This window comes from Miniopterus schreibersii (genome assembly GCF_964146895.1).
Source record: "Miniopterus schreibersii genome assembly, chromosome: 10".
Classification (NCBI taxonomy): Eukaryota; Metazoa; Chordata; class Mammalia; order Chiroptera; family Miniopteridae; genus Miniopterus; species Miniopterus schreibersii.
The window spans coordinates 30544253-30569661 of NC_138110.1; the positions used below are offsets into that span (position 1 = coordinate 30544253).

Below are 25409 nucleotides of genomic sequence, written 5' to 3' on the forward strand. Positions count from 1 at the left end.
AGATCCTTGAAAAGCTAAATTCCAGTCTCTACTGAAGGCAGGCTCACACAGGTGAAACAAATAATTCAGACCATCAGAGGTGGAGAAGGACCTGGACCCAGAAATCAGAGCTTTCATCTGGATAGTGTGGCCTGCTATTAAGGGCACACAAGCTTAAGGCCAGCTGCTTAAAGAACAAGCAGGCCACAAGGGGTTAAATCTGTTCCTTATACAGAGAGCCAGCTGGCAAGAGGCAGGTAAAAGGCAAGTTTGCCTTGGCAATCGCCTACGATGGGTTAGACAAGTGGCTCTTTGTGATACACCTACCTTCTGGCCCAGCTAACAATGCCTAGGTGTTGTCCAAAATTGGGTCAGTTCAGAAAAACCACCTTTCCATTCTCTATTCTAAAGGCAAGGTATAAGAGCAACTGCTATGACCCTTCCCATGGCACATCGCCTTCCTCAGGCCTTTCTCAGGGGAATGAGGCTACAGCAAGGGAGCAGGTGTTCATTAACGAGTCAAGGAACTCTGTGTCCCTGGTTTGAGGGTGAATTCCTTAAAGCACAGCAAAGCTCAGAGGTAGGGAACTTTCAACCCTGAAGTAGCCTCAGTAACTACTAAGGATGAACACGGGAATCTGCTTGCTCTGGCCCAGGAGAAACACAACCAGGTCCAAAGGTTTCACTCTAACTCACCAGGATCTGGCTCCCTCTGGGATCTATTTACTACTTTGTTTCTAACTCACATATTTTCCCCTTTCCCCAAGGCCCCATCACCAATACTGCCTCTTCACTCTTATCTGAGGAAGCACGTCATTAGAGAACTTCCTCACACTTCCACCACACACCACCAGCTTCTACCCCCAGATGTACAAATGACCTGCACTAGCCGCCTGCCTTCTACCTTCTTTCTGCATCAGTGGATGAACTGCCCTCACCACTACCTACACTGCGCACCGGAACACATCGCCTCCCACAGGACTCCTACAACCAGCGGCTTGACTTTAGCATGTTCACATTTCCCTTTTTTGGGGTCATTTGCATTGCACACAGTTTCATCACAGCAAAAATAAACAATCAAATAATCCTTCTGAAACCCCATATTCCCCTCCAGCTACCACCCATTGCTTTGCTTTTTTATAACCAAATTTCCTCCAAGACTTGTCCACTCATGATCTCCTCTTCCTTTTCTCCCTAGATCCCTTGAAGCCATCAGGGATTTTGTCCCTACCAATCTCCACGGGAACCCTCCTGACACAGTAAGATGGAGCACACCTACCACTCCTCCCTTGCCAATCCAATGACAGTCCTCAGTACTTGTCTTACTCAACTTCTCTGCAGCATTTAACAATCATTCCCTTTCTTGAAACAAGTCCTTCACCCAGAATACTCTTTCCCCAGAAATTAATATGGCTCGCACATTCAATTCCTTCAGATCTCTGCTCAAAAACTACCTTATATGGGAAGACTTTCTCAACTACCCTACATGAAACAGCACTACTACTCATTAGCACCAGTCATTCTCTATCTCTTTTCCCTTACAACACCTGGCATACCGTGTATTTAAAAAACAAATCTTCCTCCAGAGATTGTAAGACCCACAAAAACACTGCCGTATTCCCGGTACTTATAACAATACCTATCACATAGCAGCTACTCAAATATTTGTTGATTGAATGAAAGGAATGAAGAGGGACAACCTCCTACGTGGCTTCATGTGCTTTCTCTAAGTTAATAACTAAAAGTTTAGAAAGACTTACAATGAATTGCAGATTGACCCAGTTGGCAAAATTCCTTTATATAAGCAATGACCTTCCACATACTTTTCTCTAGGCTATTAAAAAAATGGTGGTCGTAAGCAGCTAAAGTGATTTATAAGCCACTACTGGATTGAGACCAGAAAACTGAAAATTACCGCCTTGACCTAATAAAGAGGGGGATCTGGGGAGTTAGAAGATTATTGAGAAAGGACACCTAGAATCTTTATGGCCCACTGATTTGGGGTATTACACTGCAGTAAAGGAGAAACACTACTCAGTGGGACATAGCAGCACAGTACTTCTGCTCCAAGTAGGGGGAAAACAGTGAAATTGCAAAAGTCCTATTTTTGAGGCCATGGAAGCAGTTAAGACGAGGTGAACTCTAATTTCAGAAAGGGAAGAGTCCTTGCCAATGAGAGCTGACCATCACAGTTGTCTTCCTCTTCGAGGGCATTTGCTAATGGTGCAGGCAGAGGACAGGCCATGGCCTGAAAAAGTGCCTTTCCCCAGGGAAAGATCACAGTGGTGATTTGGTTATGTGAGGCTGGCAGGACAAATAAAAAACTAGAGGGGCCCCAAATTTAGGGACATTTGCTGAGTTCTGGGTGGGCCGAAAGCTGGGGCTGGAAAACAGAAATCTTCCACAAATTCCTGCAAAAATTAACATTGGTCTTTCCCCTCAGTAAGGTAGAAGGGTAAAGTGCTATCCTAAAGAAAGGCAAAACTTTCAGAGTTGAGGAGACAGAGATCCTGGCATGCGATTACTCGAAACCCTGGAAGACCAGACCTAAGAAACATAAATGGGCCAGAAGTGAACCGAGGTTTTCCATATTGTAACCTCGCCCCACCTAGCTCAATCCTTGTTATAGGTTGAACTGTATCCCCCAAAATTCATATGCTGATATCCTAACCCCTGCTACCTTAGAATGTGATGCTATTTGGAGACAGGGTCTTTACGGAGGTAATCAAGTAAAGATGAGGTCCTTAGGGCGGTCCCTAATCTAATATATCCTTATAAAAAGGGGAAATCTGGAGAGAGACATGCACACAGAAGAAAAGCATTTGAAGATAAAGGTGGAGACTGTCAGCAAACCACCAGAAGCTGGGGAGAGGCAGAGAACAGCTCTTCCTCACAGACCTGAGAAGGAAGCAAACCTACCTACACCTTGATCTCAGATTTCCAGTCTTCAGAACTGTGAGACAATAAATTTCTATTGTGCGAGCTACTCAGTTTGTGGTACTTTTTTATGGAAACCCTAAGAAAGTAACAGACTCCTTGACTTGATCAGACCCCTGGGCTAAAAAGAAGGACCGACGTGGATTTCCTATGCACAGAGCACAGTGTTGGCTGGGAGGTGGAGGGACACTAGGAATACTGAAGACAGGGACACAAGAAACAGTTTCTTGGGACCATCCTGGTAATTATACCAGAGAAGGTAAGAAGACAAGTCTCTCTCACACCAAACCCTGTACTATGGGCACCCATAAGGACACAAAGGCCAAACTCCAGAGCACAACTAACTGCATTAACTAATTATAAGCATTAATAAGGACATTATTTCAGGTTTCAAGAAAATCTGCTGCTGAATTATAAGAGCAATAACTAAAGCATCATCAGAAACAAACATGCTTACCACCATTCTTTCCGATGCCCCTACTCAAACAGATTCAGAACTCACAAATGAAAAAAAGAGTGCTAAAAATACAATTAATTATAAATGCTCTTGCAAGTTTCCTTGTTAGTTTTTTACACTTTATCTTTACTTTGAAATTTCTCAAGTTTTGATTTGGGTTAACTGACACTAGGAATATACAATTTCAACTAAATGGGTCAGTTTGTTAAAACAAGTCTATGGAATACACTAATATGTTGTAACAAGAGTTCAACAATGAAAAAGGCTAGAGGTAGAAAATATAACATGATAAAACATTAACGAGGTTTCAAGTTATAATGTAGACTGTGTCGATTAAAAAGAATTTCCCCCCACTTGTGGTTATGTAATTTTAATATGAAGGTAACTCCTCACTGGAAGTATAACCTCTACTGATTTTTATATATAAGTGAGAATGTAATAACCACATTGAATACATTTTTTTTTTTTACCTCTCCCAAAGAGAAATAGTGACGTGGAATCTGTGAATCAGGATAAATATTCTCTAGGTACCAAGAGAAAGGTTTGCATTGGAGTTTGTGTCTTAGACCAAGTCTTGATGCTATATCTCCGTAATCTACCTTCGTAACACCTGTTAAAAGAAATGAGTGACTGAATTATTAATGTTCTATTGGGTAGAACATTTCTATTTATGTATTACATCTAAGCCAGAGGAATGGGAAAAGTACCATTTTGGTGATGTGTGACTATACAAAAGTGATATACCATAAATCCACTTTCCAAAGTATAAAACAAAGAAATATATTAGTATATACGTTTTTCAAAGAAAAATTAAACTTATGTGAGAATGATATACATGCTAATAATAATACAAATATGTTATATGGGATCAGAAAATTTTAATGTTAAGGCAAAAACAAAAATCAAGTTTAGCCCAAACACTGAACAGAAATTAAATAGAACAATTGTTTCCAGGCAGGTCTCTCTCACACAACTCACTGACTTGTGTGCCCTGCCACCCAACAGCCTTGTATAATTAAGAACTGAGGATGGAATGGTAACGCTGAGAGGCAGGTTTATAGCTGATGGAATAGCTATTCCCACAAAACTAAAGAGCAAAGAAAAGTTCCAGGAGAACAATCCCTTGAGGCATGCTACTACTGGGCTCTGCACTGGCCTTGAGATTCTCAGCACTTTCATATCCATGTTAAATGTCGCAGTTAGGTTAACACACACACAGGTAACACCTGGACTAACAGTAATTTCTGCAGTAGTGACCTGGGTAATTTATTATTGTTAATAATGTATTATACCAGGCATTCTGCTAAATGCCTTTTTTTTTTTTTTTTTAAATCCTTTACCCCAGGATATGTTTTAATTGGTTTTTAGAGAGAGGAAGGGAGAGAAAAACATAAATGTGAGAGAAACATCGATTGGTTGTCTCCCGTATGTGCCCTGACTGGGGATCGAACGAACCCACCACCTTTTTTGGTGTACGCAGTAACGCTCCGACAAACTGAGCCACTGGTCAGGGCTGCTGAGTGCTTTTTATACTGTGTGTGATTTCATTTATGTCTTATAATGACTTATGTAGGTGTTTGGACTCTGCTCAAAGCTTTTTTTCTACCTCTTCTTACCTCTCCTCAGAAGGCATTAGGATCAGGGACAAGAAAGTTAGTCTTGTATTTCTAATGCAGAATGATGCTAACCTGGAGAAATTATATAGAAGAAATTCTTGAATTCATCCATCCACACTTCTGCAAGTCGTCTGTTATTTTTATTAATAATCTGTCCTGTGCCTCCTGGAAACGTGTAAGGTGTAGCTTTCCGAAACACATGTCCAACATGTGAGCAAGTAACGATCTCCAAAGTTCCTCCACATTGCCAAATCTGAACACAACACCAAAGAAGACTAGATTTAAACACTGATAGCTTAAACAGAAATTTGTTCACACTCGTTGAGTTTCATACTTGGAATTTCACAGAATCAAGGGCATATAGTAGAGCTCCTGATATATGGTCATAAAACCAGCGCCGCCTCAGGAGCAAACCTTTCTCTGTTTGGTTCTGATTAAACCAGAAGGTGAAGGTTAATTTCAGAAAAGATAGGTTAAAGGCTAAATACAGAAAAGACATGAGGTCTAGAGCACTGTTTTCCTAACTGCAGACCATGACTCATAAAAGGATCATAAATTCAAATCTGATGAACTGCGACCAGTACTTGCTAACAAGGACATACTGTTTCATGAAATGTTTGTTTTGTGTGTTGTGTGTGTATAATGAATAATGTATGTATTAATATGGTTCACGGTCAAAACTCTGACCACAGAGTACTCAGCCAGAGTCCTATCTGTTCCTCCTTCCCCAAACCTGTGTCATAGCCTGTACATTAAACAGAAAGGACCTAGGACTCTAAACTGGATCTCTCATGAGTTATTCAGTGAGACAGTGATAACACACTCTGCTGTCCTTGTGAGCGTAAAACAAAAAGGGGATAAAAGACAGATCAAGTATTGTTTCACATCCTTAATGAAATTATCCTTTTGGTCCTTTCAAAATACATTTTTTCATAAGCTAAAAATCTACCAACTGCTTACAATTAAAACTTATTTTGAAAAGTTGAGATTTTGTTAAATATTCAGTGTGCCTACTTTAACATTTTTCCAGGATCATAAAATGATAAAGCCGGATAGAATCTCAAAGGTGACTGAGAGTCCAAACCTCTCCCTCTGTAAGACATGCACTAGGGAAGCCAGTTGGTTTCGATTACAGTGCAGTTCACTGTGGTTTCCACTATAAGCTGTGCATCCAAAAATTGATTATGTTTAGAAATACACAATGTCATTTACATAATATGCTGATTATTTTTAGAGCTTGAATTACTTCCTTGAAAATAACAGAAATTAAAAATAAATAGGGAATCCTGAATACGTTTTATAAGTAGACTATTAAGATAACTGGATTATTAGCTTAAAATAGTTTATAATGAACTCTTAATAGTATTACCAACCTTTTGTGGAATGAAAGCTCTGAAGTCTGGTTAAACTCATACTAGATTCATTTTCTTATTTAGCAATAACATGAATAATTAAGGGATATCCTTATTTGAGGTTAAATGGATTACTTTTTGCAAAGGGAACTTACCCTAAAGGAAATTTCTAGGTTTTCTCCTCCCCAAATATCCATTCCAGCATCATATGTTCCAATTTCCTGAAAGTAATCTCTGTCTATTGAAAAAAGGCCTCCTGCCATTGTGGGCGTCCTGAAATTCAATCATAATACTATACCGTTAACTAACAATTTAAAATTTACAATCAGTTTTTGTTAAGTTATTTAGTAACTGTTTATAACTACAGAATAAATGCTTATTCCCACACTCTTCAGGAATGTTCCTACCCCCCCAGGGCTTTCTTTGTTTTTATGCTGTTATTTGGTTTCTAGACATGGCCTGCACCCTGGTGATACTGTCACGGCTTTTGCAGGGACATCCATCTCTCTAGCCCCAAGGGCTCTTCCTGTCTGTAGAACCTTTAGTGGTCCTCAGGTTCTGAGCATCCATCCAAAAACTCCTTAAATTGAAGCTACCTCTAAAAATCCTCCCTGAGAGTGCACCTACTCCCTAGTTCCTAGCAACTATGTCAACCCACTGGACTCATGTTAGCAACTTGAACACACCAGGTTTTAAAGGGCAGCAAATGTTGTGGTAAATGTTGCAAAGCTGTAAGATTAAACGGGATGAAAACAACGTGGCCCTTTCCACATACCTAACAGGAACCTTTGAGGAAGGGAGACGAATACGTAAAGGATAAAATCTATACATTCTTCTAAGGGGATCATCATCCTGACCAAGTATGGTATATCCTCTGCAGAAGAGGAGCCTAGTTCATCAAGACATGGCCCACATGTGCAGTGCAGGTGGGAATAGGTGGAATTAAGCAGAGAAATGGTAATCAAGGAGATTTTACTGAACAAATACCAAACACGTTTTTTCCTTCAGAATGAGTGTGAAGAAAAATAGGCTCCAACTAGGAGGAAATTAAGTTCTAGGGAAGCACTATGGAGGTTACACTTTAGGATGAATAGGCCATCTCTGTTACTCTGAAATGTACTCATTCCATGCCCTAGTGAGAGTGGCACATTTGCTTGCCCAGTAAAAATAGCTGTTTCCACAAAAAAGTTAGGACTTATTTTTATTTTAGAAGAGAAAAAGAAAGAGAAAATCGAGTAGCGTAGGAGTCAAAGAAAATGGGCGAACATCCAGTTATTTAGCACAGGGCTTTCTTGACCTGGGTTTTGGGGTATCTCTAAGTTTCCTAGAATTATGCAAACAGAAGATATAGCATATATGTGCAAACCCCCTCCTTAGAGGAGACATAGCATTTATCAGATTTTTCAAAGAAGTCCATCATTTACAAAATGTTTAGGAACACTTGGCTTAGTTGGTGATATGACCAGTCAGCAAAAGAGCAGGAAAATCCCTTTACTAGGACAGATCTCAAACTGGCTAGGAGAAAAGAGAATTATTGAAACCTCTTGTACTTTGTCAGAAATGAACTTGAATTCAAGAGAAGGCAGATCTGAGAAGCTCAGGATAGAAGAAGCTAAAAAGCCTGGTTCTGAAGGAACTCTGTTACTCCAGAAACAACAGGCTGATGCAACTGGGATAAATCCTGGAAAGCTCAAGGTCTCAATTTAAAGATTTTGAATAGCAGGAAGATTTTTATCACTACCTGGAAAAAAAAAATCTATGACCAAATGTAGAACAAAAGAACATTCAGGAGTGCATTAATAAAAGTTCATTTTTAGATGTTTTTCAATTCTAGTTCTTTTTATATTTAAAACAAGCTTTTTAACCTTACCAGTCAGTAACTATCATCCAGATGGTGCCAGTCTGAATTTAAAATCTTACATTTTGGTACAAGGACCCAGTTTTAAGTAATGTTTTCATAAAGTAACACTTATAACTAAGGGGTAGTTTGATTCAAGTTCACTATTATCCTTAACTGAATTAAAGCACAAATCTGACATATATTTGTAAAATGTTGTTCACATAGGAATGAAAGAGTATATGTATGTCACCATCATTTCTCAAGTGCACTAGATTTATATAAACAAAACTTCTAATTTTATTAATTGATCAGGGGGAAAATCCCTCTTTAAAGTAATGATATATATGAAAGATGGTACCCATATGCTTCATGTTTCTCAAAATACACTTATAATCCTTATAATATGATTCCCAAAGCTTCACAATGCCCTGCCAGTAACACTCTACGGAAAATGTTTGACAAATTAATTACCTGACAGGAAGAGTCCGATCACCTTTCCTTCTGTCCATTTCTCTTTGGGGAACAGGATACCAGCGAAAATTGAGCTTCCAGTTGAATCCGCCATAGGTCATATCAGAACCTGCCATGTACTCAAAGGTATCATCACTGATCACATCAATGATGGGACACACCACCGTTTTCCTAAAATCATAAAGGCAAATTTAAAACCCTTTTAAAACTTTCCTTTTTGAGGCCTACTATAACAGTTGCCTACTAAGTGTTTTTAAAATAAAAATACATTCTATGACTGTTAAAGAGAATGGTGAAAAGATTTCCTGCTACACCCTACCAAGCTAACATCATAATTATCACATTTATTTATAACTTGTTGATAACCTTCCATCCCTTTTTCATTCATACTGTTACATATTTGCCATCAAACTGCCACATCTGTATTTTCACTGTAAGCATTGCTGAAAACATTGTTGCCTCAGGCATTTTCAATGCATAACTAATTGGCCATAAAAAAGATAAAATCACAACAATTAAGAGACATCAAAACATAAAATATAATGAAACAGGAATAACAAAATTCTTAAAACCTTGTTGGAAATGTGTGTAGATTCATGGCAATACTGTGCAAATAACTGATTTTATATTGTGGATTTGACCTGTGGGAAATGTGGGTTCAACTCTGCGACCTCAAAGAGGGCTCTCAGTCTCTTTCTCTTCCCAATGTACTGTTTCAAAATAAGAAGCAAACTCTTGAGGCAAATCACTGTCATCTGAAAGAAATGCTAACTATTTTAAGACCACCACCACATCTACTCGTCACTGTATAAAGCACTGGAGGGCTAGCTAAGATTTATATATAATATAAAAATGGGAGTAATTGCAAGAACTTTGTCAATGGGGAAATGAAACCAACCAGCCAAATAAATCAATCAAAACTGCTAAAAAGTTATTTTATCTTTTTTACTAAAGTTGACTGATTCATCAATGGAGAAATGAAATCAATCAAAAAAACAAAACTGCCTTATAGCCAATTAGTTATGCAGAAAAATTATTTTTCTTTATAGAAAAAAACACATCACCTGCAGCTGACAGCACCTGTTTTTTTCCTTGCTGATCCTTATGCCCTGTATTTCCTGTATCAATCTGAAACCTAAGGCTTCTAATCATCCTGAGGAACAGCGGTAATGCAGGGAATCCTTATTTTGCTCCACACCTTTTAAAAAATACTTCCAACATTTCTCCATTAATATGATGTTTGCTTGCTAAGGTTTTGTTGGGCTTTTTTAAAGCTGTCCTTTCTCAGATTAGTAAATTTCCATTTTATAAGTTTGCTAAGTAATTTTAATTATAAATGGACTCTTTTACTGTATCTACTGAAGTGGTCAGAGTTTTAATGAAAGATAATCATAGTTGCAGAAATACGTTAATGGGGTGTATTATGTGAATTGGTTTCATATTAAACTAAACCAATTGGTTATGATATATATGTAAGTCCATATAAAATATTATACATATTAATACACGTGTATATATAACACATATGACCCCCAACCCCCTCAGCTGGACTGTTTGCTGGTACTGTGATGTTTCTGTATTAGCATTCATGAGCAGGTTTGAATAATTTGCAACGTCTTTTCTGGTTTTCCTATCAAGGTTATACTAGTTTCATAAAAAGAGTAGAGTTGGCTCTCTAGTTTTCTATGTTCTGTTTATAAATTCTTAGGAGAGCTCTGCTGCCCCTGCGCCACCCCATACCAAGGTGGAAACAGGCCCCGCTGTCTTTGGGGTGGTGGGATTTGTTTCTCCTCACTTACACTGAGGCACAGATGTGGGGATCCTAGCTTTACACAGGAGTTTGCTATTCATTTCCCACCTTACGTAGGGGGTAGGCCTTGTCTCCTATTCTGTCTTTCAAGGCAGAAGCTCAGTGTCCCCCCAAGTTCAGCAAAAACTGTACAAGTGAAAGCTGGCTTTAGTGTCTGAACTGCTCACTCGTTCTCACTTTGTTTTGAGATCTACAAAATTTCTTACTTGCTGCCAAGGCAGTGATGCATTTAAAACCGGGGTTTTTTTTGGATTTTACCCAGCATTTTAGCTTTCCAGCTGGAAAAGTTTTTCGGGATCCCTAATCTACCATACAGCCCAAACTGAAGCTGTTGTGACTATTTCAGGCAATTCACCCTTCCTATTTTTGTTGTTACCTCACTGCTTCTCTCCACAGGTCCAGGCTCCTGCTTCATAAAGGCTATATGTTGTCTTTATGCAAGCAAATATTTCCCAAATCAGTCATCTATTACTTATAGAAAACAGTGTACAGAGATATTTTGTTCCTTCTTCAGGCAATGTTCTTCCTACAGCTGCTATATCTTATCCCCCCCAGCGCTGGTTTTTCCTATTCATCTTTGAATGGGGAGAGAGGTAAGTCCAGCAATTGCTAACAAACAGAATAGATGTAATGGCTTTGACTTGCACTGTGCTTCACTTGACTAGTAAAAGTTTAGCCTGTTAAAATCTAGACCCCAAGGTTAAGTTGACATAGACAGGCTTTAGCTCAAACTGTGATGACAAACAGAAATTCAACTAACAGAGGTCTAGCAGGCTGAAGCTGGGTGCTCTCCTGATACATAAAATAAGGCAGAGCCCAGCAGACCATTCTTTCAAAGTGTGCATTATGGCCCTGGCCCGGTGGCTCAGTTGGTTGGAACAGAGCGTTGTCCCGTACACCAAAAGGCTGCGGGGATTTAATTCCTGCTCAGGGCACATACCTAGTTTGCAGGTTTGATCCCCAGCCGGGGCGTGTATGGGAGGCAACCAATTGATGTTTCTTACACTGATGTTTCTCTCTGTCTCTGTCTCTGTCTCTCCCCCTCCCTTGCTCTCTCTAAAAAATCAATAAAAACATATCCTCGGGTGAGGATTTAAAAAAATAAATAAGTAAAAAATGTGCACTATGAAAGACTACAACAGTGGGCATCCACAGCTCCCAATGCTCCTCCTGTATTGTTTAAGATTATAGTCCTTTTCAATATGCAATTAAGCATTTCAGGATGTAACACGTATCTCCCCACCCTTCTTCTTGCTGTACTACAGTTCCAGTAAGCATGCAGACAGAGATGGGATGACCTGCCTGCCCGGTGTTGGCTTTACAGAGTAGGGACAAGTAAAGGGTTTTATCCTACCTTCCCTGAGTTCACTGTCCGTCTGTTCTGCTCCCGCTCAGTGAACAGAGTACATACACAGTATACTCTTAACAACAAGCTTCCTAATCCATCCTCACTAACAGGACAGTTTGCAAACATCCCAGACTTTAGAATGTGGTCTTCTTCATAGTTTAGCGTGCTCTTCTTCGTGGGTATTTTAAAGGAAACTTCAATGGAAATTGTTTTTGTATTTATTCACAAATACAACTTACCATATAGTTTAGGACAAATGCACTGAAAAACAAGTTTATGGACTCCAAAAAATTACCTGTCTTGTTTGATCCTTGCTAAGAGAGGCTCCAGCCATCCCACTGTGCACTCACAGTGAGCATCTAAGAAAGTGATCACTTGGCCTTTAGACACAGCAGCTCCTTTTAATCTGGCTCTGATCAATCCAGAACGTTGTTCCATTCGAATTACATGAACTGGTACTTTTAATTTTTTCACATAACTCTCTAGAGGTCTTTTCAAAAAGTCTGAAAAATTAACAAAGCAAAAATAACATGAAAAATCTGTGACCTGGCATGATCTAGATGGAAAGCAATTTTGATCTGCAATATTCATTCAACACGCACTTAACGAGCACTTTCAGTAAATTGTGAGGCTCTCTGACTCACAATCCCACTTTGCTATAGGGAGCCTTTTTATTTCCTGAGAGAAAATACTAGGGCTGCCTCTAACTTATTACACAAGGAATTAGGAAAGAGGATTTGGGTTCAGGCTCAATCAAAGATGGACACGTTACCACATTTCTCTAAGCGATTCTTAGGCTCAATTTTGCTTTTTCTAATCATGCTTAAGGATCAGGAACAGAAAGAATATAGTTCGAGAGCATTAAATCCAGAACGCAACAGAGAAAAGGAACAGAATATGTAATAGCTGTTAGAGTTAGAAAATTGTGGATTTCTTCAAAGATAGAAACTAACTGTCTTATTGATTACTACAGTCTTTGATTAGTAGTTCTTTTATCAGGAGGTAGAAAGTAAGGACAAGTTCAGAAGAGAAATGCTGGATTGTAACTGCAAGACCAAACAGAGATCCTTAACAGACAAGTAGGTCTCAGTAAAAACAGTTTTAAGAGGAAAGGGCAAGTGAAGAGGGAAAAGGGAAAGGGAGAAAAAGTGGGCATATGGAATTAAAAGCTATCCTAGAGCAGTGCAGATAGTGTATGACCCTAAACCATGGATATCCTGCCTCCAAAGTACATAATTGACTTTAAAGAGTAGACAAGGCTCAGCTTCCTCAAAGTAAAGAGAAAGAATTCTTCAGATCAGGTTATTTCATGGTATTTATGCCAGAGGAGCTATTGATGATGGTATGGCCAACTGTCCTTCCAACTACTCCCCACACAATAGGTACACTTTCTTTATAAAGAGAATAATCTCTCTAGGGAAGGAAAAACTTGAGATGGAATTACTGAGACGTCAATGACTGGCTTTGTCCCACAGGACTCCAATTATGGGAAGGTCACATATAAATCAAGCTGTACATATTAAGGGGATCTCTAAGCACTGAAAGTGGGGATCCAAAGGGCTTCTTATATAGTGGAGAGGGAAAGACAAAGAGGAGTGAAATGGTTCTTGTCTGTTTAATTGGTAAGAAGACCAGAATGACTCAATACTGAAATAACTAGGGATATGAAAACTGTGACAGAGAGAGGCCTGTGTCCCACTACACCAGAACAGCCATTGCTGCTACTGTATTTCCTAATATATTTGAGCTAAAAGAGTATCTGAGAAATATCTGGAATAGAACTTCTACTTGATCACCACTGTGATTTTATGAACCAAACTTAGGGTCAGAAAGATATACTTTGACTCTGAGTAAAAAGGTGAGGGTAGTGCCAATCCCAGAGAAAAGCAACATTTTACAGCAGTAGCTATCATTTGTGTTTGTTTAGCACAATGGAAGGCTTTTTACAAATTTGATATCATTTAATACAAAGACACTAGGAGATTGTCACATATTTTAGACATGAAAATGAGGCTCAATATTAAATGAACTGATAATCAAGGTGACACAGCTTGTTAAGGGGTTAATTCAAGATTCAAAGCCATGTCTGCCTGACTTTGAAGCCCATCTTTTCATTCATTGTAAGAAATTCTAGCAGGAAACTACAGAGAGAACAATTTGCGACTGTGGAATCATTTGATTTGACAAACACTTGAATTTCTTTATGTCCAGAGTTTGATAGACTCTCCTGTGGAAGGGTATGAGCTATATTCTAGTACTTTACACCAGTCATAGCTGGGTGTGTCATCAACAGTGTGTCTCCCAATATGTTTTCGCCAAAATACCAGACAGTTTAAAGTGCTTCTTAAGAATCAAAGCAATCTAAGTCCTGAATCGCACATGTTTGAAGGCTATAATACGCTGTCCTGTCTATAAATAAAATGAAAAACACATGATTCTTTGGTCTGGTAGCTCAAAAAAGTTACTATTCCACAAATTTTCTTGACATCTTAGTTTGACATGTTTGTGGCTTTCATGCAATAATGTTAAGAAATAGGTGTCTTCCTAATAGTTGATACAGAATTATGAACTCAGGGCTGGTGGAGGATTAGTAACTATTCAAGCCTTATTTTACAAAAATGAGCACAGGGGGTGGAGGTAGGGTTAAGTGATTATGACTAGAAGCTACTATTGTCATCTAAAAATAAGAGAATGTTGTTTATTAGAATATATCTACAGCTGTTAGCCTATAAATGGATGCCTAGGCATCTCCCCATCAGGGAGTGTGGGGTTTCAGAACAGGAGTGACAGGGAAACTTTCACTGCTCATAGAAAATCTGAGAAATCTTAGCCAGAACTCTAGAGCTATAGAAAAAAAGAGCAAGGAATTTAGAGTCTAATAAATCTGACTCCTAATCCCTACTAAATAAGAGCCTCCCTTTCCTTTTGTGTAAAATGGAAAAAAAAACAGTATCATCTCAGATGAGGAACATTCTATCAGTTCTAAGTCTTATGATAACCTGAGATGACAATTACATAACTTCTGACATGAACTAGGGATTCGTCTAGACTGTCCTCATTAGAGACCCTGTAACAGTAAAGTTATAACAGACATAAAGTACAGAGCAGTTAAGAGGTCAAGCCCTTAGTTTATGCTAAGCCTCATTTTCCTCATCAATAAAATAGAGATAATTACAGAATCTACTCTATACTTCTTTAATAAATGGAGCTACTGACAACTCAATAGGTTAACTGAAAAATCAAGTATCCTGAGGCCATGAACAGACTGTGCAGGCTATACAACCTAATTAAGAAGCTTGAGCAGACAAGAAGTAAAAGCAAAGATAAACTGAATGGTAGGTTACTCATTCATTCATTAAATAAATCTGTTTACTGAGTAACGGGCACTGTGGATGCTGAGGAGATAATGGTGAACAAACAGACCTGATGGAGTATAGAGTCTGTAGAGTCTAACTGGAGGATTGCGGGGAGGGGAGGGCAGGAGATAGTCATCAGCAGAAAGTGAACAATTAAACCTCTGGTGAGAGCTGTGGAGGAGGGCAGAGTCTTCCAAGACGTGTTCACAGGGATAAAACCTGATCTTGGGAGGTCAAGGAAGGTCTCTCTAAATGTAACTTGATTCTGAGTGAACTTCTGAGCTGAGCAGTGGGGTGGGGTGGGGTGGGCAGGGATGCTGCAGGACATGACTGAAGATGCAGCAAAAAGCCAGGCCACGGGGCCTCTGAGGGAAGACTTTAATGAGAGCAGTGGCATGATCAGACATGCATGTCTGAAAGCTCCCTCTGCGTGCAGCATGGTGAGCAGATGAGGTGGGGTAAGAGTGTATATGAGAAGATGGGTTAGTATATTTCACCAGTCCAGGTGAGAAATGATGGTGCTTCAAGGTGTCTCATGAAGAAGAAAAAGCAGACTTAGAGAGTTACTTAAAAATAAAGAACTTGCTCTGTTCCTGGGCCCAACAGTTACCACCTAAACAAGAGAGCCAAAGAAAATTACATTAGATAATTCTCAATCTGGATAGCAAGTCTACAATTATAACCACAGAGACACAATGCTTAGTGGTTCCCAAATATCAGAAACGGTGACATAAGCTCCTGAGGCTTTTTAGGCAGGAAGATAAAGGAGAAGCAGACCTCTTCTGGGGGCTTTGGGGAACACTTAGGGACCCTGCTGAGTGACTAAGACCCCCAAGTGGAGCAGTGAGGTAGATGTCTGCTTGCATGTTTTCTCTTACAGATTGAGGAAGGGGAAAAAATAACTGATTTATGTGAGTTTCTTTGTCACTTTTAGAGTTGTGGGCACATGTCTTTGTAATTAGGCCACATCCTACAAAAACTTACTATTCCACACAGCTTTCTCAGGCACCCAACAGAATAATAGAGAAACCAAAGGAGGAAATGGAAAACTAATTCATCTGAAGAAAAATATCTCTTCTTGAATACTTAATTTAGCAAATATCAACATATGGGTAAAACAAATACAAATCACTGCAGTAAAGATGTTTGTACAGATCACTGCTTAAATGAACTTCAGTTAATTTTCTTAAAGGATTAACTCCTAGCAAACAATCCACACAAGGTTTATGTTTCTATTGTCAACAGTAATTATTTGTTTTAAGTGTATCCTTAATTTATAACAGCTCTCATTAATTTTTACATTAATTGCATTATATATTATACTATTATTTAAATGTTTTGTATGATTATAAACTGTTTCCTTAATTAGAGTGGGGAGATAAAACTGTAAGGTATGTGACAAGGTAGGACTATAATTTATTATTCATTTATACCTCTATAATCTGGCAAAGTAATAAGATTTAAACTGTTATTAATGTGAAAATTGCTCCCAATAATTGGGATATGAAGTGATTAAATTTAATCATGGTTATATATATACACATTCAGTGTGGGCAATGGAAGGAGAAGATATAATACATGACTAAACTATCTTAGCAGATGTAATGAGAGATTAGGCAAGAGAGTTGAAGATACTAGTAAAAGAGGTTGAAATGATGGGTTATGAAGTTTAAGGCTGATCATGGAAGGGAGAGCCATTTTTTGTAGTTCCCTCCAAATTTTTCTCATGTGAGCTTAAGAATATTGGGGGAACACATGACACCAATGATCTAAATAGGTGTGCTGGGATGGAGGGGAAGCCTGGGAAATACTGGATAACTCTGAATTTAACAGATTGCTTTATTTGATGGACTAAGCAGAACCTTTTTCTACATTAGCTTGTAGTGTGAAATCTCCAAGAAGGATTTAGAATAAATAATGTTGGGCCAAGGTATTTTTAATTAATATACCTTTCCAAAAAGAGTATTTCATGAAACAGTTTGAGAGATTCTAAGTTCATGAAAAATTCTGAGATTGTTAGAAGAATATTTGGGCAGGAGTCACCATGGAGACTTATGACAGGTCAGGGTCATACACCACCTTTTCTTATGTTCCTTCGTCATCCTTTTCTGCACTTGCTATAGGTCGGTCCTGAACTTAGAAATGGAGTAAAATGGGAAAACCTAGGAACAATCTGGGGAACTAAAGCTCACCCACTAAGGCTTCATTTTGGGGTCACAGACACTTCTCACTGTACATGGAACTAAATTTCTCCATTCATGGCTCTAAATAAGATCCAGTCTCTTTCTAATAACTTGGGGCTGCAGCTTCCCACAGAGAAAATCCTAATAAAATTATGTGGATTTATTTACTATTCTGCATAAATGTTTATATTATATAGCATTTCTTTTTAAAAACAAGATTAAGATGAGACACAAAAGCTAATTAAAGTAATATTTTAAGTTTCACAGTATGTAATTTTTTTTGCATATGTGAATGAGTCCAAATGCCACAAATATTTTTAGGATAAATTAGAAGTTTGTATGAAGTTATTAGGTTAAAAATGATAGCAACTAGTTTTTTTAATCATTAATGACAAAAGGTGTAGCATATTATTGGTGTTACAATTTAAAATTTACCTCTTTCACTGGCATCATCTACTAGAACAATTTCTTCTAGCATGTGTCTTGGTGAGCGATTAATGACACTATGGACAGTTCGCAGAAGTGTGCTCCAAGCCTCATTGTGGAAAACAATCACCACACTTGTTGTAGGAAGATTATCTGGATACACCTTTGTTTTACACCTAGAGACAAAGCAAATGCCTTTATAAAAAGTGATTGTTAAGTTAGCACAGTGAATGAATCCAGACTAGAACGGGTAATAGAACAATAAAAACAGTTTGCTCTAGTGGTGGGAATCTTAGAAACTTTTTATTTATTTAAGTTTTGGTTAATGTTGCATGTTTAATAACTAGTACCTATTTAAAGTTATATGTTTAAATTAAAATTATTTTAAAGAGGTCAATTGTATTAAAACTAGGTACCTCTCCCTGAGGAACGTTTTCTGTTGATTCAATTTAATGGAGAATGTACTAAGGCTGTGTATCAATCCCAAACCAAATTTATCTCAAGAATCCAAATGGACAAAAAAAAAACAAACCCAGAACCACTAGAATCTACACAATTTAATAACCTAAACAAAAATATACCTTCCACAAAGGAAGCACTAATATTCAGTGAGTATCTGTGGTGTTCTAGGCACTTAGGCTTCCTAATAATTCTGTGAGGTGCTTTGAGGCCACATTCACAGCTGGAAGCTGAGGACAGACACAGCCAGGGAGCAGCAGAGCCTGAATGAGGACTCCACAGACTAGAACTCCATTTGGTATGCTCTGCTTACCAAGCTCTCAATGCTGCCTCCTCCACACTGAAATATCAACATGCATCGTTTAGTAAAGACAGTGTCTAGAAATGCAATCATCAGAAAGACCAAACACACAAAAAAATATATGCACACAGAATCAATGTATTAACTATGCTTCTAGCATGTTGTTTTAGGCAACATGGTCTCTCCCTTCAATCTAGTCAGCAAGATGAAACTACCAGGTAACAGGCCAGTAGAGAACAGTAATAGTAGCAAGTAACCAGATACCAAGGGATGTGCTTTAGAACATAAACACTCCTAAACAGTGCATATGGAACTCTTAGGTATCCCCAAGTTGTCACTGTTGCTCCAGCCTTCTCTTTCCACCTTTCTTCCTGCTCCCTAGCAACCTCCCCAAACCTGTGGTCTCTCCAGTCTCATCTGTTATTACCTGTCAATGGGAGTGAAGAAGGAAAGGAGGAGGAAGAGATGAGAAAAATATCAACAAAACCCTGTTGGAGAAGCTGCCACAACAACCGTACTTACTGAAAGCGCCACCCTGGGGCTGCTGGTTGGCAGCGGGAAGAAAAAGAAAATGGAAGGGGAAGAAGCTGACATGGTCAAGGGGTTGAATAAAGGAGAAATGGAAAGGCGAGTTCACTAATAGGGGCCCCATCAGCACTGGTCCTCCTTCTCTCCAAGGAGAAAAGGGAAAACAAATAGCTTCCACTGTCCTCCTCATGAAATCCCATTTCAGCTTCTCCCATCCTCTTTACTCTTCCCAAGACCCTCTGTTCACAGAATGGTCTCCATCTCCTATTATTAGTAACCTCACTATTCAATGACTCAAAAGACCCATCACCTCATTCCCATGTCACAGTCCATTCCCCTCTCCTATGGTCACTCCAAGATCCACTACAAGGCCACCGTACAGCCTGCCACCCTGTCTACATTTCCCTGCCTCCAGGTCTGGGCTATGGAGGTGAGGCCAAAAGACTAGTTGTGTAGGCTATGGGATAATGTGTCCTTAGCATTCCAAATAATTCTGAAAATCGTTTTCCATCAAAACACTTTTGTCACAAATGGTGACTACGTGTGTGTGTGTGTGTAAATAAAATATCATTAGTACTATGCTTCAGGCACATCATAGGTGAGCAAGCCAAGGCACTCACATTTTCATGGGAAGACGCATCCTGAAAGCCTCACAGCCTGCTTGAACAGGACTCTGAAGTCAGGACTGGCCTGGATACAGGTAACAGGGGTTCAGAAAAAGTTTCTGGTATTATTTAACTGAATCATATTAAGTCATATTTGATCTCTTTCCCCAAATTAATCCTATTTTTATTTTTTAAAATATATCTTTATTGATTTCAGGGAGAGAGAGAAACATCAATGATGAGAGTCACTGATAGGCAGGAGGCAGCTGGGGATCAAGCCCACAACCTGGGCTTGCGCCCTGACCCAGAATCAAGCCCGGATCTCCTGGATCTGAGGTCGATGCTCAACCACTGAACCACCTGGCTGGGCAATCCTACTTCTTATTATAGGAGAATTAGGAAGCAAAAAACAGCCAAGGTGACTAACAAAGCTGCTAGCTTACCAAAACAACAAGAACAAAACTGCGTGAGACACAAGGTGATTAGGCAACGCAGTGTACAGTCAGCAGCACGAGCCACGTGCTTGGCCCAAAAGTGCACAGGGAGAAAACGGGAACACCTGACATGGCAGGTTTTTTGCAGAAGAGAAATGATAAGCCAGATTTATTTCTTCGATAATATGTTCAAGAATTCTGAAATTCTATGGAAAGGAAGTAAGAACACTAGAAATAAAGAAGACTAAAATGGAAATTGTTCCCAATAGGATCGAAGAACCAAAGAAGAAAAGCAAATATTAGGATTTTAATAAAAAAGAAAATAATTTCCTAAATCAATTAAATTTAATCATTCAGAGAACATAAATTCACAAGTATTCTCTCAAAGCAAAATAGAAAATATATATAGAAAACATGGGGAAAAGCATGATAACAGATCTCAGAACAGATAAACACACATACCCTCCTCTACCTGGGAAAGCCACAAGACACTTAAGAAGAACCAAAGATCCTTTCAGCATTCTAGCTGAGCTTTTCCCATGGAGGAGCTACCTGTTCTTGTGGAGGTAAGAGCTGGGGATTGCTCTGGGGGTGGGGGACACAGAGCTGCTGATGAGCAGGAAGGCCACAGGCAGTGTTATGAAGCAGCTTTCACCTGCCCTGTCCCAACTGAGTCATTAATGAAAATTGGCCAGTGTAAGGTTGTACTACTTTTTTAAAAAAGTTATGTACAGCTTTGTGGGTTAGAAGCAGAGGGAATAGTCTTAACTTTTCATTGAAATAATATATATATGTATATATATGAAAGCTGACAAATCCTAAGTATGTAGCTGAATGAATTTCCACAAAATGAAAGCATCAAGTGGTCAGCACTCAGCTGAAGAAACAGACTGTCACCAATACCCCAGAGACTTCCTTTGTGCCCATCAAGAATGTAGAGAGTTCCAACTGTCCTGCACCTTTGTCAGCACTTGATACTGTAATTTTTATTTTAGCTATTTTAAAATATATATTTTTTATTGATTTCAGAGAGAGGAAGGGAGAGGGAAACATCAATGATGAGAAAGTCATTGATCAGCTGTCTCCTGCACGTCCCCTCCTGGCGATTGAGCCCACACCCTGGCCATGTGCCCTGACCAGGAATCAAAACGCTATCTCTTGGATCCTAGGTTGATGCTCAACCACTGAGCCATGCTGGTCAGGCTATTTTAGCTATTTAAATAGGCATAAAGTGGTATCTCACTACAATTTTAATTGGCATTTCCGCAATGGCTAGTGTCTTTTCATGTGCTCATTTGCCATCCATATAGCATCTTGGGTGATGTGTCAAGTTTTTTGACATTTTATTGCATTCAATTTTTTAAAAAATTGGGTTGTATGTTTTTAAAGTTCTTTCTATATTCTAGATACAAGTCCTTTATTGAAAGTATGGTTTGCAGATATTTTCTCCCAGTCTATAGCTTGTCATTTATTACTCTTGACAGTGTTTTTAGCAGAGTGAAGGTTTTAAAATTTGATGAGGTTCATCAAATTATCCGTTTTGTTCTTTTATGAAATCATGCTTTTTGCGTCATGTCTTAATACTCTCTGCCTAATGCAAGGTCCTGAATATTTTCCCTAAAAGTTATAAACTTTTAGGTGTTAGATTTAGATCTATGATCCAGTTTGAGTTAATTTTCATATAATACATGAGATTTAGGCCTAGATTAATGTTTTTGCATTTGAATATCTAATTGTTCCAACACCATTTGTTGAAAAGATAATCTTTTCTCTAATAAGTAGCTTTTACACCTTTGTAAAAAATCAAGTAGCCATATTTGTGTGGGTGTATTTTTGAACATTCTATTCTGTTCCACTAATCTATATTTCTGTCTCTTTGCCAATACTACACTGTCTCTATTACTGTGGCTTCATAGTAAGTTTTTAAATTGGGTACTATATGTCTTCTAACTTTATTCTTTTTCAGAATTATTTTAGCTGCTCTATTTCTTTTGCCTTTCCATATAAAATTTTAAATCCCTTGCTGGGATTTTGAATGTAATTGCATTAAATTTGTACATCCATTGGGAGAGAACTGACATTAAGTGTTCCAGCATAGCTGGACTTTAATTTTTTACTCTGGTGCACACTTCCTGTGACTGAATCTTTGTTCTTGGACAAGCAGAGGAGACAGAAAAAGAAAAGCAATGGGGATTCTGCCCATGCTCTGGAGACAAGAGGCCCTGTGGTCAGAGAGCAGATGCCCCTTCCCTGAGTTTTAGTTGCTTGCCTGGATACTGCTCCCGTAGTGGTGCTGCCTTGGCAATACTGGCTCGGGATTAGACTATAGAATAGAAAGAAAGCAAGGAGTGGGGGAGTAGAAAACATAGGGGTATTTCTCCACTCTCTAACCATTACGAGATCCCTTTCTTGTTCCTCAGGCCAGAAAGGAGGTTTCTCTTGGGGCTCCCTTTCTGTACTATGTGCACTTTTGTGTTTTGGACAGCCTTCAAACCCAGACTCTACAAAATGTCTAAACAGTCTCTTAAGATATTTAGAAGCACCAGCTATAGTATCAGTGAAGTCTTCTTAAAGAAATCTCTCCCGAAATTTTCTGAGCTGGTTGCCTCCATGCCTGTACCACTAACATGGAAGCTCGCCCTTGACCATGCCCCTGGGGGTTCTATTATTCCTCTTACACATTGGATCTCCTCTTTTCCTCTTCCTTAGTTTACTCCTTTGTTTTGGCTGAGAGCACAGACCGAGAAAGGATAAGAGGAGATGGGCACTGTTTCCAACTACACCACCAATCACTACCATAGTGAGCGGATGCTATTAATGGGAGTAAGTTATATACTGGAGTAGAGCTGGAGTTGACTGAAAACCTCTGGTTTTTAAACAATGAATCAAAACACAAGGTGTTTGATTTATGTCCCCTATGTACACTGACTTAAAGGTGGTGGGATAGAAGGGTCAAAGATGAAAAAAAGGACAGGGGGCTGATGGATATGTTTATTACCATGATTGCGGTAATGGTTTCACAAGTGTATCATATCTCCAAACTCATCAAATTGTATACATTAAATATATTCAGTTTGTATAAATAAATAAATGAAATAAAAGGTGGCCTATTTAATGAGCACTCTTGTTATATGTGAATGAAAGAGTTACTGAATAAACTCTAATGCATGGAATTCATTATACTGTCTGAGAGTTAGCTTGAGCGCCTGGGTGAGTCATAGGTGTTTCAGGAAATAGATGATTAAATTTGCTTAGAATAGTGTTCATCTCAGCAAGACTGGGTTTACCAGACAATCCACCTAACAATTTAGGAATGAAGAACAACAGAAGTCCTTTGACAATTATTTTTTTCTGTTATTTTTCAACTGTTAAAGTTCCATTCTATTTATCCTAACCTTCTTACAGCCTGAAATGGCATTGAGTTTTATATGCATTATCCCACTTTTTTTTTAATCCTTAATAACAATACCTAAGACAGAGGTATTATCCCAATTTTACAGATGAGGAAACAGGCTTAGCTAAATGAATATGCACATATAATCTACTCTCGTACTCCATGTCCCTTTGAGCTATGATTTTCAAGGTATTCTTTGTCATCCACTAAATTTAGCCTGTCACCACCATTTACCATGGCCAAGTCTATATTTCTTAAGATGTCTGGCTACCTGTCTGCCAGTGTTTGGCAATATTACATAATTTCTTCTTTGTGTATGCTCATTCAGGCAAGGTTTATGAACACTTATCCAAAAAAGTAATGGTAAAGCACACTGATTAAGATTACTTGTTTTGTCACTGACAAATTTCACTCAGCCACTTATTAACCATCCTTAGCATACATCATTTAATCTCCCAAGGTCTGAGTTCCCCCACCTATAAACTGGGCATACACTTACTGTTTTGCGCAACTGCTTAAATATCATGTATATAGTGCCTAGCACATAAACATGCAATAAATTGTATTATCACTTTTTAAGCATCTAAGAGTAATTACACAGAATAAGACTGCCATATTAAGTGACTTGATATTTGTGTTAAACCTGCTTCCCTAAGATCACACATTACAAAAGTTATTCTTTGAGTGTTACTTCTGCATAACGCTTCTTGACACTGGAACAATGTTATGCTTTCCTCCAGTTTCCTCCAGGAAATGTGCCTGTGGAGGCCCTTCAAGGTAGTAAAGGTTCTTGGCAGGCACAGGGTGATCTGGGCATGGCCACCAGTCCAGCCCATGACTGAGACTAAGCAAGACTTTTCTGCGTTCAGAAAAGGGGATGAAAAAGCTGCACTCAAGGGGCTGTCCCACACTACTTATCCTTCCACCTCTGGGAACTGGTCTGAAAAGCACCTGCTGGCCAGCTCTGTCCAGCTTTAATATAGGTATAGTTAAGTATTAACCTGATATTTCTCTTAACGTTTCATTGCGAATACCCTTCAGAAGTTAGACAGTGATTAGTAAAAAAGAGTGGAGATGGAAAAACATGCTTGGAGTTGGCTTTTCCTGAGAACAGCTCACTCCCCGAATGAAGACTTATATCCTAGGTGCCAGGAAGTATTCAAAGCACTACAGATCCTTACAGAAACCCTTGTTGTTTTCCTTACTGTACAGATAAAGGTCATGAGGTACAGAAAAGTCAAGCAACTTGTTCAAAGCCATATTGCCAGTAAATGGCAGAGCTAGACCTGGACTTTGTCACTATCAAGATATGAATAAGAAATTCATCTAGATACAATTCAAAAAAGGAGAAAAAAATGACAGTATAGATTGAGAAGCACTAGTATATACATATGAGTAGTTCCAGATGAATAGATTGGAGAGAACGGTGATGCAGCAACATCTGATATTATTGCTAGAACTGTCCTAGAACTGAAGACTTATGCATGCTCAGATCAAAAGTATACTATGTGCACTGAGCATGTAGCTGAAGATGAATCTAGGTTCCAAACAGAGAGAGAAAAACATGAATACTAAAAATGTTGCCAGCTGAAACTGGATCAATTAGAAAAACAGTAAATGAAAAAGGTGGGAAATAGAAAAAAAGATTCGTTAGGCTGAACTTTATGAGTGATTTTCATAAGTCAAAAATGGTGAATGTCGATTTCATATGGTTCAACCTTTATCTCTTACTATCTGTCCTTTATTTTCCATCCTTCTAACTCTCTATGCTTCATTCTGGATATTTATTTCTGATCTATAATTCAGTTCACTAATTCTCTCTTCACCTATGTGTAATCTCCTGCTAAACCCATCCACTGTGTTTTTAATTTTTATTGTACTTTCTCAGTTCTAAAATTTCCATTTGAAGTTGA

At 38.6% G+C, this 25409-nt stretch overlaps 1 protein-coding gene across 2 annotated transcripts in view; it reads right to left on the reverse strand.

Moving 5' to 3' along the window:
• GALNT1 (polypeptide N-acetylgalactosaminyltransferase 1) overlaps window positions 1-25409 on the reverse strand; it is a 97811-nt gene that overhangs the window by 12395 nt on the left and 60007 nt on the right. For both annotated transcript variants that reach the window (XM_081149807.1, XM_081149808.1), the window contains 6 exons: window positions 17785-17951; window positions 12106-12313; window positions 8653-8823; window positions 6497-6614; window positions 5062-5242; window positions 3844-3983 (listed from right to left, as the gene is read on the reverse strand). In XM_081149807.1, coding sequence (XP_081005933.1) covers window positions 3844-3983; window positions 5062-5242; window positions 6497-6614; window positions 8653-8823; window positions 12106-12313; window positions 17785-17951 — 985 coding nt within the window. The remainder of the gene's footprint in view (window positions 1-3843; window positions 3984-5061; window positions 5243-6496; window positions 6615-8652; window positions 8824-12105; window positions 12314-17784; window positions 17952-25409) is intronic.